The sequence below is a fragment of the Vitis vinifera genome, chromosome 10 (genome assembly GCF_030704535.1).
Source record: "Vitis vinifera cultivar Pinot Noir 40024 chromosome 10, ASM3070453v1".
Lineage (NCBI taxonomy): Eukaryota > Viridiplantae > Streptophyta > Magnoliopsida > Vitales > Vitaceae > Vitis > Vitis vinifera.
This window is the reverse complement of record NC_081814.1, coordinates 988,902-1,003,685: the sequence shown is the minus strand read 5'-3', so window position 1 is coordinate 1,003,685 and position 14,784 is coordinate 988,902. Positions and strand designations below refer to the sequence as shown.

General features: G+C 37.5%; 3 protein-coding genes across 3 annotated transcripts; 2 read left to right on the top strand and 1 right to left on the bottom strand.

Moving 5' to 3' along the window:
- Nucleotides 1-276: 276 nt before the first annotated feature.
- On the top strand, nt 277-3,221 carry LOC100255468 (uncharacterized). The gene is made up of 4 exons (XM_002267994.5): nt 277-822; nt 1,446-1,591; nt 1,691-1,801; nt 2,397-3,221. The coding sequence occupies exons 1-4, from the start codon at nt 321-323 to the stop codon at nt 2,979-2,981; spliced, it is 1,344 nt and encodes a 447-aa protein (XP_002268030.2). The 5' UTR covers nt 277-320; the 3' UTR covers nt 2,982-3,221.
- A 266-nt stretch (nt 3,222-3,487) lies between these two features.
- Nucleotides 3,488-7,443, bottom strand: LOC100260538 (uncharacterized). Its single transcript, XM_019222591.2, has 15 exons — nt 7,184-7,443; nt 6,981-7,102; nt 6,760-6,810; nt 6,550-6,669; nt 6,344-6,463; nt 6,126-6,267; nt 5,869-6,039; nt 5,627-5,782; nt 5,288-5,394; nt 5,012-5,102; nt 4,786-4,927; nt 4,551-4,707; nt 4,332-4,448; nt 4,070-4,193; nt 3,488-3,896 (listed from the first exon to the last, which is right to left on the bottom strand). The coding sequence occupies exons 1-15, from the start codon at nt 7,220-7,222 to the stop codon at nt 3,657-3,659; spliced, it is 1,899 nt and encodes a 632-aa protein (XP_019078136.1). The 5' UTR covers nt 7,223-7,443; the 3' UTR covers nt 3,488-3,656.
- Nucleotides 7,444-8,465: 1,022 nt separating this feature from the next.
- LOC100262423 (L-ascorbate oxidase homolog) lies at nt 8,466-13,590 on the top strand. The gene is made up of 8 exons (XM_002272844.5): nt 8,466-8,759; nt 8,857-8,966; nt 9,751-10,021; nt 10,533-10,635; nt 12,005-12,350; nt 12,562-12,927; nt 13,008-13,086; nt 13,166-13,590. Exons 1-8 carry the CDS (start codon nt 8,625-8,627, stop codon nt 13,376-13,378), a joined length of 1,623 nt encoding a protein of 540 aa, XP_002272880.1. The 5' UTR covers nt 8,466-8,624; the 3' UTR covers nt 13,379-13,590.
- The last annotated feature ends 1,194 nt before the right edge of the window (nt 13,591-14,784 follow it).

Below are 14,784 nucleotides of genomic sequence, written 5' to 3'. Positions count from 1 at the left end.
TCTTTATGGTCATTTGTTTTCATCAATTTCCTTGGAGGGTTGATGTCTGGAAACTGGGGATAGGAATGGGAAAGGGAATGAAAGTGGATTACAATTTTATGTGGAAAGAAATTATTTTAAATTTTTTTTCCGTTATAAGAATTTTTACCAAACCGTAAGTAAATATTTGAAAATTAGTCTTTTTTGAATCAATAATTTTTTCCAAAAACTCACACTTCTCGTTGGAAAAAAAATAAAAATAAAAATCCACGTGTAATTTTCTAAGTGGGCCATACTGGACAAGATCGAAGAAAGATCCCATAAGCGCTCAATGTTTCAAAATGGCATTGTCCCACGTACTACGATCATCTCCTTTCCGATTCCTCTGCCGCATAAACCCTAGAAAAACCCTTCATTTTCAATTCAAACCAATGTCTTGGACCTGCTCCAAATGCACATTCATAAACCCTTCTTCACAAACTTCAACCTGCCTCATCTGCTCTTCTTCTTCTTCGATACCCCAGTCTCCTTCATCTTCGTCTGCTCCATCTCCTTCAACCCCGAAATGGTCTTGCAAAGCCTGCACCTTTTTGAACCCGTATCGCAACCCCATCTGCGAAGTCTGCGGGACAAGAGCCTCAGTGTCGTCTCTGTCCTGCTTCGAGGATTTGAACTGTACGGATCCTGATGGTGAGTTGGACTCCTCAGTTGGGTCTGTGTTCTTGCCCTTGCAGCGTTGTAGTAAGAGGAAGAATCGGGACCCAGTTGAGATTGATGCCGCTGCTGGTGGATCGGGTGGGTTCGGTGGGGTTAAGTCGGCGAATAAGGCGGTGGTCGCGTTGGGTGAGCTCGATTTTTTTTTTCTTTCTTGTTGGGTTGATTTCTGGGTTATGATGGGTTTTCTTTATTTTCTGTTTGAATCGTGAAAATGCCATATATTTTTTTTTTTTTCTGTTTGTTTGGTATTCGTGGTTTGGTTTTTGGGGTTTGATGGGTTTTTGTGTTATCATATTTTTTTAGATGGTAGGATGCCAATTTTCAGCTGCTCTGTTCATTGTAACTGTGTTGGGTCTGTTCTGTTCTTCTATTCTTCATTTGTTTTTTGGTTAGGTTTATGGGTTTTCATTTGTTTGTTTTCTTCTATTGTTTGAATGGTATAAACGTGTGCCTTTGGTATTTGTTGCATAGTCTTCACGTCTGTTTATTAGATTATATTGATTACTTCTATGCCATTTCTCCCAAGGATTGGTCTACTCATCAATTATCACATATTCTTTAGTTTACTTTGATTTTGTCGGCTTGTAGCATCAAGAAACCGTCTGCATTCTTGTTGTAAATTTATTCCAGAGGCAAATTTAGCTTTCTACATTTCTTTTTGGGTGGTCGCCCATTTTGCTCGAGTATTCAATGGGGTACCAGGGGCTTGTTAATTCCTTATTATCAATGACAAGCTGAACATGTGGCAGAGGATACTGATTCAGATTCGGTTTTGAGTTCATTAAAGATCCTGAGTTATAATGTTTGGTTTCGAGAAGACCTGGAGATGGATAAAAGGATGCAAGCACTAGGTGACCTTATTCAACTACATTCCCCAGATCTGATTTGTTTTCAGGTTTCTCTCTCTCTCTCTGGATCCTTTTCCTTTTTTCATATGGCACATTTTATTTAACTGTTTATTGTATCTATTATGGGCACTTATATTTCTCTGCAGGAAGTTACTCCAAATATCTATGACGTATTTCAGCAGTCCTGCTGGTGGAAGGTATATCGATGCTCAGTTCCAAATGAGATGGCACACCTAAGACCCTACTTTTGCATGCTGGTACCACTCTCCTGTATCATTTTTCTATCTTGTTTTAACTTGAAAATGGGATGTCTAAGCCAGCTGGGTCCAATGTCCAGCCATTCCCATGCAAACAGGTGCATATGTTATGGAGTAGGATTGAGAATGTATTTGTTAATTATTAACCTATGTTGTTTTACTGTGCCACAGTGCACATCCAGATACAGACCTATGAATGCGATGAGACCCCTATTGCATGTTTGCAACTTGTTTGATTTTTGAATCTCCTCGCCCTACGACTTGTTCTTGGGTTAAATGATCTCAATCATCTGGTCATGGGATCTTGATCTACCATATATATGTTTTGGGATGGTTAGGAAACATATAGAGAAAACAGGAAGAAGTTATTTTTCTGTTCGGATGTTAAAAAATTTTCCTTACTAGCTCTAGTAGTTGTTTTATGATATATTGTGACCGATATTTATCCAGTTGCTCCACAATGATCCTTGGATGATATTACGTTCTTTTTGGCTTGTTCTGTATTTTTGTATGATTTGTCTTCATTCACTTTAGATGTTTCTTTTGGCAAATTGATGTGCTAAAGTTTGTGTCTTTCTATTCAAATAAAATGCAGTTAAGCAAACTCCCAGTGAAATCCTTCAGCTGTAAACGCTTCAGCAACTCTATTATGGGAAGAGAACTTTGCATTGCTGAGCTCGAAGTTCAGGCAGGCAAGCCTTTGGTTCTCGCCACCAGCCATCTCGAGAGTCCTTGCCCAGCCCCTCCCAAATGGGATCAGATGTACAGCAAGGAACGGGTGGATCAGGCAAAGGAGGCCCTTAACCTTCTGACGAAAAATCCAAACGTGATTTTTGGTGGTGACATGAACTGGGATGAGAAGTCAGATGGCCAATTTCCTCTGCCTGATGGGTGGGTTGATGCCTGGGCAGATCTAAGGCCCGGAGAAAATGGATGGACATATGATACAAAGTCTAATCAGATGTTGTCTGGCAATCGGACTCTGCAAAAGCGACTAGATCGATTCATGTGCAGATTGCATGATTTCAAGATAAGTAAAATTGACATGATAGGAATGGAGCCAATACCAGGTTTATCATATTGCAAGGAGAAGAAAGTGAGGAAAGAGATGCAACAGTTGGTGCTCCCTGTTTTGCCCAGTGATCATTATGGCTTGCTTTTAACAATATCTAGCCAGTGACTTCTGTTTGATATAATGTGGAATTGCACTGAAGGTCGGTCGAGAAATGATTCTCATTTTGGTGTGATTGAACTCTTGCTGTACTTCAAAAAATACTTTATGTGCATTTTTGTATAGATGACAGATGAAATGATGCAATGCTCTTATATTCCCTTTTGGAGCATTCTTTCTGCCTTAAGTACTTACTCTTTTGTCTTTTGATGGGCATGATATAGTTGGAGATATACTCTTTCGTATTTACTCTTTTGTCTCTTGATTTGAATGTTAGATGAGAAATTTGTCTTGTTATCCCTACTCCCTAGCATTGAATCCCTACTCCCTAGCATTGAATCATGGAAACCATCCAAAAATTTTTGCACCCACTTCTCAAGAAGCTCATTTTCTGGGAAGCCTGAGATGGTGGGCAGTTTTGAAGGATGAGAGGAAGCAAAATTGTGACATTGGCTGTTTTGGTTAGAAAGGTGCTATCAATGAGGGGAAACTGCAGTTTTATAGCCAACTGCATATTCTGTGTAGCTTCGCATTTGTTTATCAACAAGGTGAGAGGGCTCTTGTATAATAAATGAGGTTTTTGTTCCCTGTTGGGTAGCTGGCTACAGCGCTCAGATTTGGTAATGAGCAATATTGAACTGAACTTTAATGCCGTGTTTTTATTTTTTTCACTACTCAAATTATCTATGAACTTGCAGGAGCTTCTAGCCTAAGATAATCATAGAGGACTCCACAAATTGCATCTCCTCCCCTGGCCTGTGTGAGAAATAAGGAGTTGTCCCCCTTAACCAACAAAGACGAAGAAATATCAATGCTGTAAAGCCGGTACAGTCCATGAATTCCATGTCGACAAACTGTGTTGTCCATTCCTAAGTTCTGCACCTGGAACACTAGATGCTTCACATCCATGTCATTGATGTGGACCTGCAAAGAAGTATTATAGAAAAGCCTCATGAATCTGAGTGTGTCAAAGTGTATAACATCACTGCAGTATCAAATTAGTAGGAGATGAAACATATATATATGCTTGATGAAGAAAACCAGTTGGCTTCTGTGAATTCTTGAGGATGTTTTCATACTTCTGGTAAGTTTCTTACCTTAAGATCAGCGCGGGTTGCTGATGCCATGGCCAACCTCAGCTTGTAAATCCCACTGGTTACTGAATCAAGATTAAACTTGATTTCCCATTGTGTTGGAAGATACTTATTAGCTTCTCCTCTCCTGTAAAAGGTTGTTTCTCTCGTCAGGGCATACAAATTAATTGAACTGCAGAATTTGAGGAAATCATTTTGGCATACATATTATTCTGATGTTAAGTTCTCAGTTCTTCATGAGGATGGAAAGGAGAGTAGGAAAAACCTGTCTACATGAGCAAAGAACCAGTCTTTCTTTGGATCACTGACGCCTATTGTGAAAACTTGATCAGATTTGGGGTTTAGATCAGTGTATCTGTCCCACAAGCCATACTGCCTGAACCTGCACTTTCATGGTAATATTTAACATCATCTAGGACCTTAACTGAAATGGAGCGGTTTCCCTAGCAATTTAAAGTCATCTAGAGGAGGAAAGGTTGCATACTTCTCAGGGCTGTTCAGAAATAACTTGTTGGCATACATTGGATTCACATCAGGAACATAGAAACCAATAGTTGTGCGATCTGGGAATCCGATCTCCCATACAGTTGGACCATCTCTGATGGGAACATAGGTCAAATTGCCAAGTTGTTTCTGTGACCCTGAGGAATTTCACAATGTTGGCATGCTGAAACCAAATATTGGGAGTGATTTTACTGGTAGGGAAGGGTCTTCAGTACCTGAGGAGACGGTAATGCGTGCATTATCAAGGTAATCACCAATGAAACCAGGAACCCAGCCATGAAGTCCATAAGCTCCTGGGATAACATTCTTGATGGTGAAGTTTCCATTCAAATCGGTTTGCACCCAGAATTGATAACCCTACAAGCACACAAAAGCTGGAATGTTTGAACTCACTAGTCTGTATTCTATAAGGATTGCTTTACGGCAAAGGTAGTCAGTCACCTTGCTTTCTGTTTGCCAGGATCCTTCAGTTGTTGCAACTGATAGACCAACATATCCATACTTAGCAGGGACAAGAGAACTAGAAACAAACCTGCAATTTGACATTCATATTGACAAGGAATACCCGGTTAATCCTAGGACTAATTGAACTGTGAAAGTAAGTTAAGGGTTTGGTATCCCAAATGGGGTTGGAAAACTATTTTCAGGAAGCATGAGAACAACAGAAAAAGATGTTTTGCAGATATGCAAGCCTCAAGGTCAAGAAAAATTTATTACCTGTCTTGGACCAGCAGTCTCCCTGAAACTGAACCGCGTTCTTTAGCAGTAAAGTAATAGGGTGATGAGACAAAATCATACGGCCATGCTGCCTCCTCCAACAGCCTCTGGGATGAGCCAAGCATGAAAAAAAAAAAAAAAGAGCACCCTCATGTTTTAAGCTACATTACTTGATTTGTTAGATTAGAAAATATGGAACTTGAGAACAAGGCCAGAGATCGTGTATGCTGCAAGTGTAGAAATATATCAAACAGTTGATTCTATTCCCCTGTATTTTATTTTCTTTGCTACAGATTTGACAGTATATCAGGTCATTTTTAAGGACAAGGACTTAATTACCTGTTTCTTAGCATCTAGCCATAAGTTGTGTGCATTTGATATATTTGGGGTAGAATTAAGGTATACGAAGAAGGGGCCAAAGACCTTCCTCCATGTCTCCCCGTCTTTGAAATGAGCCATTATATCCTCTCCAATGTAATGAGTTCCATGGAACATCTGATAAACCAAAAAGTGAAGTCTTTTTAGGAGGATGGCAACCTTCATTTCCTTTTAAGTAATTTACAATGGAAATTGGTTCTTACAGCAAGGCAAGCAGGACCAGTGTGGACAGTGAGGTTTTGCTTGGTAGGCCCCCCGTTACGAAACTCATGGCTGGGGAAGATGACCCAGAATCCAACAACAGGCTTAGAACTTATCCAGCCATGGACTCCTCCATCCTTGTTGTCCATGGAGTACTGGTACTTATCATCAACCTGCACACAAGATGACCAAGTTCCTTGATCAGTCTGAAATCAGAACACATAGACAAAGAGACACATTCACATTCTTTTATCGTCACCTCGCCTTTGAGATGGGGATTAATGGGGTTCACAAGCAGAACTGATTCAGGTACAATCAGCTTTTTGCCTCTGTTCTGAAGAAGATCCTCTGGCATGGGCATTACCCTCTGCTTCTCATCTGAGATGGCCATGTAGTGGAACCTATCCCAATTTCACATGGAACAAAAACAACGTAAGTAGAGAGAGTTCTCAAGCTTTCTCAAGAGGTAAGCCTTACCTTTCTTGTCTCAACTTGAACACCATCCTTGTCTGAGCAACGTCAAAAGCGCGGCATCCTGGGGGTAACTCATATATTGCATAGCAGTAGAAGCCTGAAACACCAGCCCTCAATATATACCTAAAAGAGAGAACAAATATTGAGTATGTCCATAGAGTTTCAGTAACATTAACCAAAGGAAAACACATAGTTTCATGATATAAAACCTCAAGTCAATACTGAGTGGCAGTCTGATGCCTGAAGTGGATGGATCATAAGTACTCCTGAATGAAACCTCTATACTCTCATTACTGGAATGAACAACACTATAATCATCCCCTTTGATTCTGTGTCATAATACAAGCAATTGAGTCTCAGTTTATGTGTTTAACAGCGAAAAAACTGACACCAAGTCCTGAAGGAAAGTAGAAGCGTACAATTGGTATCTGTCCTGGCCTCCAGGCAAGCTCCAGTTGATGTCCCAATACCTGCAGAATTCATGAAATGTCTCAAGGATCACACACCATTTTCTATTCTTTTCTGAGTGGCCTCAGAGGTTTTCTTCAACATCATATGCTCTTAAATCTTTGATGGAAAATCCTGGATTCAAACCCCTTTATACTTTTGTGTTATGCTTATACATAGTTTTGAATGTTACCCTCTGTTAGTTTCACTTGACTTGAGGTCTAAAAGATTGTCCATTCCTCCATACTTGATGCCAGTCAAGAACCCTTGTGGCCTCAGTATTGTGAGTTTCACCAACCCATTGTCCAGCATGACCTACACCAAATGTGAAATATGAGAGAGAGAGAGAGAGAGAGAGAGAGAAAGAGGGAATGAGTCATGGAGGTTTTGGCCTACATAGGAGCCTTGGGAGCTTAAGCTCAGGATCTTTGCCATAACAGAAGACTGACAGTATTTGCCTATCTTTTCTTGTTCTTCTCTCTGAGCATGCTACATAGGAGATGAGCAGTGAGGTTGAAGGGGGATTGTTTGAAGGACAACTGGTCGTTGGTAACTATGAGAATTGACTGGAGATTCCTATACTACTCTTCTTGTCTTCTTGGTATTATAATCATGTTTTAGGTATTTCTTGTTCGTGTCACCAATTTGATTCTTACATTTGGGACTTCTACACTTCATGTACCCTAATTCAGCCCCATATTTACATACATGATAAGTTAATCATATAGGTAATGGACCATCCATATTAAACTAACTTAAAATTTTCTAGATTAATTAATAGATTAATAATATATTGAAACATACTCATCTAAAACCGATACAATAAAGTTAGAGGTGATTTGCTTTTGATTAGGTATATAGGAGCCCATCTGAGAATGATTTTGAGAAAGTTAGAAGTACATTATTATATATACCGGTGCGTCGATAAACTTCTAAAAAATCATTTAAAGTGATTATAGATGATCATTTGATCAATAATTCATTTGAAATTTATTTTTTTGTTATACCGAGAACTATTAAAAATACTTTTTTATAATTTTTTTTTTAATTATGTCGAATTCTTCTTAAATGCATTCATAACAAAAGCATTTTAACAGAGTCACCCCTTAAAGAGTGCTAAACGCGCCTAGCGTGATGGGTTGGCATGGCAAATGGGCCTCTAGGCTAGACTAGAAATTTTATTCCTGCAGCAAACGGAATCCTAGGCCTACGTATTTAATAAAACTTGATCACTAAGACGTGACAATGTTTGATTTGGTTCCTTTGTTTTATACGTCTAAAAACTCTTGAGCTTTAATACTCAAAGGAAGCTTTGGGTTTTAAGAGTATGGATTCCAATGATCTTATGGGGCTTGAGTTTGGGTTGAGTATCGATGTGAATCTTCTTTCGGATTGGACAGAAACTTTTCCATAAAAGTAAGCCTCTTTTAATGGAGACTTCTGATTATTGCCATTTATAAAATTAAATTGTTATATAAGAGGAAGACTAGGTGATTTCCATGCACCTCCGACACACTAGATTACCACTGCACTGTAATCATGTGAAAGGGGCAATCACGTCATTCCAGGAACTTGATTCCCTTTTCAGAAGTATTGACGGTCCGATTTGACCCTCGTCATGTACGGACGGTCCACGTTCAGTGACTGTGCTATTTCTACAGCCTTCACGGCCACACTCTGTCTTACACTCCACACTGACATCTAGCTCACAAGCCAGCTCTCTCTGCTCCCACAAGAGAACAAAATAGAGAGAAAAGAGGGAGCCCAACTGGGTTTTCTACTTCTCTCTTCCACCCAAAACCCAGTGGAGATTTGATAAGAGAAGAGAAAGAAGATAATGAGAGACCTCTGTTTCTTCACTATCTTCATTCTGGGTCTTCTTCTTCCTGGAGTTCATGGAGAAGACCCATACAGGTTCTACACTTGGAAAGTCACCTACGGAGATATCTATCCTCTGGGTGTCAAACAACAGGTGCTTTCTCTTTTCTCTCTCTTTCCCATTTGAAGCTCTGTTTTTTTTTTGTCATTTTTTTCTTGAATATTTTGATTGAATGTGGGAAGTGGAACAGGGCATCCTCATAAATGGGCAGTTTCCGGGGCCTCAGATCGATGCTGTTACCAACGATAACTTGATTATCAGTGTATACAACTACTTAAGAGAGCCTTTCCTCATTTCTTGGTACAAATCTTCATTCTTTCCCTTACTTTACATCAAAGCTGGTTTCGGTCCCTTTTGGTTTCCGGGAAAAGAAAACTTCAGAATGCTGAAGAGAGAGGAAAGCCTTCTCCCGGGAACCAAATAGCGCCGGATGTGATTTTACGTTGGTAGTAGATCTACTATTGTCCCTACGATGGGGGAGGGCTATTTTGTGAAAAACATCTTGGAAGAGCAGGGTGGAATGGTAATTTTACGTAGACGATAATTTTTGAAACTTTCTTTTTTCCGCGGCTGTCGGGATGGGCGCGCGTGACAGCATACGTGTGGGCCTTTCTGGAATCTCTGATTGGGTGTCTCGCATCCCATGATAGTGAGGTGTTCCCGTCATGGAATCCCACTTCCCACATCTAGGTCTCGTTGTTTTCTTAATTTTTAATTTGCATATCATGATTGAGCACGTGGGTGAACGTGATTGGAAAGATCTTTTGGGAAAAGTTTTCATTTTATTAGAAAAAAATTCAAAATTAATATATTTTAAAAAAAAATACTAAATCATAGATGGAATGATACCCATGAAATAAGAGTGTGATTATATTTAAGTTGACTTAAATTATACTTAAGTAACTTAGGTTGTTAAATATCTGATTGGGTAAGCGCATTGATGACCCACCAGAGCACCGTGGCCTGGTGGGCCTCTCTGCGCACCATTCAATGTCGAGCATGGAGTGGTGGGCACTGGACACTTAGGAGGATAGAGTAGGAAAGCTAGGGAAAAGGTGTGAAATTTGACTGTGTTACTGGGCAGGAGTGGATTACAGCAGAGGAGGAACTCATGGCAAGATGGAATGTATGGAACCAACTGTCCGATTCCTCCGGGAAGGAACATGACCTATGCTCTTCAAGTGAAGGACCAGATCGGTAGCTTTTTCTACTTCCCCTCCCTTGCATTCCACAAGGCTGCTGGGGGATTTGGTGGCATCAGAATCTTGAGCCGTCCTCGCATTCCTGTGCCTTTTCCTGCTCCTTCTGGGGATTTCACCGTGCTGGCTGGGGACTGGTTCAAGAGAGATCACGCTGTGAGTATTCCATATGGTCAACATCAGGGTTGCAACCCGGGTAGTTCAACCCAAATTAACTTAAACCAATGTCTAATTCGAGATATTCAATTCAGCGTCCAACAATTTCTAACTTTTATACTCGGGTTAGACTTGGGTTAGAGTCAAGTTGTTAGGATTACATTGGTCATATTCCAGTTCAATCGTGACCTTTTTAACTTTATTTTTTTATGGGCTCGTACTAAAATTTACATGGTAAATAAAAAATTATTTTTCTTTTAAATTTGATGATTTTTTTCTTTTAAAGTTATTTGAAATGATATAAATAGAATATGGTATATATAATATATAAATTATGAATATTATAAAATATTAAATTCGGTTGGGGTTTAGCTTTAGTCACCCAAACCCGTGGCCCAAGCTTAACTAGAATTGGGTTTGGATTGAGCAACCTCATATTTGTTATGGTGTTTTACTATCTACATTTTTCGTGGTTTTCACTCTGATTGTTTCTCCATGTTTGGCGTTACAGGTGTTGAAAGGAATCTTGGACAGAGGCCACAATCTTCCTTTCCCGGATGGGCTTCTCATCAATGGCCGTGGGTGGAATGGATACACATTCCAAGTTGATCAAGGTGTGTCCTGTGAACTTCCCACTGAATGTTAGCTTCTAAATGATTTGTTGGATTTTTTAAGAGTGTGGTAATTTTAGAAAATAATTCTTAAATTATCGTAGTAGGAAAAATAATTCCAAATCTACAGTATGTCAGGTAGAAGGGAGGATATTTGTTTTCTTTATGAAGTTGGAAATCGTCTTTTTACCAAAAAAAAATATGTATAAAAAAAATTAACTAATCAGTTCAATAGACGATTTAAAAAAAAAATAAAAATGGATTGTTTCTTCAAGAGACGATTTTCCAAAAATAAAAATAAAAATTAAGTGAGAATTGTAAATGATTTCCAAAAATAAAAATAAAAAAATTAAGCAAATTGGAAATCGTCTCTTAAAGAGACGATTTCTAAAATATAAAAAATAAAAGTGGAAATCATTTCTAGAAGAAACAATTTTTTTTAAAAAAAAAAATTTAATTGGAAATCATCTCTTGAAGAGACGATTTCCACCAAAAATAAAATAAAATTTTAGCAAATTGGAAATCATCTCTTCAAAAAAGAAAAAAAAATAAGTGGAAATCATTTCCATAATACGAAAATTTTCTCTTTAAGAGATGATTTCCACCAAAAATAAAAAATAAAATAAAATTTAATATATATTATAATACAATTAATTATTTATAATTTATATTTATAATAAAATTTAATTTTAGCAAATAAAATTAATTAATTTTATAATATATATTTATAATAATTGTACGAGTATAATTAATTTTTTTAATTCTAAATTGGATTTATAATATATTTTTATATTAAATTGTATTATTTATTTTTATAATATATTAGATAATTAATTATATTATAATATATATTAAATTTTATTTTATTTTTAATTTTTGGTAGAAATCGTTTTTTCAAGAGACGATTTCCAATTTATTATTTTTTTTTTAAAAAAAAAAAATCGTTTCTTCAAAAGACGATTTCCACTTTTTTTTTTTTTTATAAGAAATCATCTCTTTAAGAAACGATTTTCAATTGACTTAATTTTTCTTATTTTTTTTGGGAAATGATTTTCAATTTGCTTAATTTTTATTTTTTTTTGGAAATCGTCTCTTCAAGAGACGATCCAATTTTTTTTTTCGGAAATCGTTGTTTCAACATACGATTTTTGATTGGTAAACTTTTTATATATATATTTTTTTGGTGGAAATGTCTCTTGACGATTTCCAACTTCATAAAGAAAACAAATATCCTTCTCTCTTATCTAACAAAAACTACCATAGATTTGGAATTATTTCTCGATAATTTAAGAATTATTTTTTTAAATGACCGTACTCTTATCAAAAACCCATGATTTGTTTGAGACCTCTCTCTTCGAATGCCCATTTGCAGGGAAGACGTACAGGTTTAGGATTTCGAACGTGGGGCTTACAACGTCGATAAACTTTAGAATTCAGGGGCACAAGATGAAGTTGGTGGAGGTAGAAGGATCGCATACACTCCAGAACACCTACTCTGCCCTCGACATCCATCTGGGGCAATCCTATTCTGTCTTGGTCACAGCCGATCAGCCCCCACAGGACTACTACGTAGTCGTTTCCTCGCGCTTCACTAGTCCTGTGCTAACCACAACAGCCATTCTTCACTACAGTTGGTCGACCAAGGGCCTCTCTGGTCCTCCCCCTGGTGGACCGACCATTCAGGTTGATTGGTCCCTCAACCAGGCTAGGTCTATCCGGTAATGTTCATTACAAAGCTGATAGGTCTTCAGTTTATACTAAAATCATTCATGAAATGTAAAGACTTGTCCCAAACCATGTAAATATTATCTGTTTTAGGTTTAAAACCATAAGAACCCTTGGATGTAGAGTGGGCAATATTTACACAGTTTCAAATGGATCATTATATGAAATCTGATGTTTTTTTGTGTTCATTCTCTATCAAATCAGTTGGAACCTGACAGCAAGCGGGCCTAGGCCGAACCCCCAAGGCTCCTACCACTATGGATTGATCACAACCAGCCGAACAATCACGCTTGCAAACTCTGCTCCTATGATTAATGGCAAGCAGAGGTATGCTGTCAACAGCGTCTCGTTTGTTCCTGCAAGTACCCCGCTGAAACTCGCGGACTACTTCAAGATCCCTGGGGTCTTTAACCTTGGGAGCATTCCCAGCTACCCCACCTGGGGAAATGGTTACCTCCAGACCTCTGTAATGCATGCTGACTTCAGATCCTATGTTGAGATTGTCTTCCAAAACTGGGAGGACATTGTCCAGTCATGGCACATTGATGGCTATTCCTTCTTTGTCATGGGGTAAGCTTCTTCTTGCCTGATCCTATGTATGATTTTGTTTCTGTCCTTCTAAAGATACTGCAATTTTTGGGGATTATCAGAATGGATGGAGGGCAGTGGACGCCTGCAAGTAGAGCAAGCTACAATCTGAGAGACACGGTTGCTCGTTGCACTGTTCAGGTATAAAAAAAACCTGAGTATTTTTCAACTCCATTTTAGTGTAGAGCAGTACTTCATTGATGTCTTTGATTGGGGCCAGGTTTATCCCAAGGCATGGACTGCAATCTACATGGCTCTGGACAATGTAGGTATGTGGAATGTAAGGTCTGAAAACTGGGCTAGGCAGTACCTGGGACAGCAGTTCTATCTTAGGGTTTTCTCCCCAGCAAATTCATGGAGAGATGAATTACCAATCCCAAAGAATGCTCTTCTCTGTGGCCGGGCATCAGGCCGCCACACCCGACCTCTTTGAAACCAGCAGACCCCGGATTGTCACAAGAGGGTGACATGGTTGCAGGGTGTGAGCTAAGATGAGAGTTTACCCCATTGTAAGTGCTCAACTTGAGCATTGAGTTTAGTCTATTTTTGTGCCAAGAGTTCCCCATTTCTATGTAGTTCTCTGATTGAATCCATTATCAACTAATTTTTCGTCCACGTAGAAAAGAAAAGAGCATTATTTGTTGATTTTTTTTGGATGGATTTTTGGTTATATTTTAATTATGGGTATGTATGGCTGGGTTCAGTTTTGATTAAAATCTAGTTGAGGTTAGTTTGAATTGAACTGATAAAATTTAAAGACACAACCGATTGATTCGGTTTGGTTCATGAACACAATAATCCATTAAATTGGTTTAAGTTCAATTCAATTCAGTACGATAAAAAAACCAAGTATGTTTTTGATTGATTTGAGATATCTGGGAAAGAGCTTAAAAGTGAGTTTGGTGGTAATTTTAAGTAACGCTTTTGATATTTTTAATACTTAAAAATCAAAAATTTCAATGTTGAAAATACTAGAAACATTTATTAAAATCGTTATCTAATGCACTCTTAATCACTCATTCTTCTTGACTTCCAATAAATAATAATTATAAGTTTTAAAATTATAATAATATATAACTAGATTCATGGTAAAATAAGAAGGGTGAATTGATTGGCCAAATAGTTTATTCAAAAATAAAAAAAAAATTATTTTAATTAATATTGTAAACCATGAAAATGCATAAATTGTAAATTATGTTGATTCCATTTGAAACTCACAAAAAAGGAATTATTCGATAATGGATATATATATATAACCCTATAATTCCATCAATAAACTAATATTAATTCTTTATGGACATGAACAAACATTCACTACATTTTTAGATCATGCTCAAGTTTTCTTTGAACATCAATGTCATAGTCGAAAAAATGATCGAGGGGGCAAAAGAAGTGTCAATTCGAGGGAAAGAGAATTCATACTTGCTAGGCACTATAATGGTAATCATAATCCTCAGAGCAGTATAATGGTAATCATAATCTTCAAAGCAATAACAATTCAACCAAAAGAAAAACATCATCAATAACATTCAAATAGTTTTAATAACAATAGTAAAATAACTTATCAAATGTGTGAAAAATCAAATTATCTTTAGTATTAAAGTGACATGAGGAATGTACTTTTCTTGAAGAACAATTGCTTCTTATTATAGTAAAAATAGAAAAAAAAATCCAAAAAAATTATGTGGATGGCTCTTAAAATGGGTCACAGTCTCTTGAAGAATTTTTTGAAGAACTTCAAAAAAATATGTGATAATTTCATCGTATAAATTGAAAAACTAACTTTAGATCAAAACAAAATTTTCAAATTCACTCAAGCTATATTTGGTTGGTCAGATA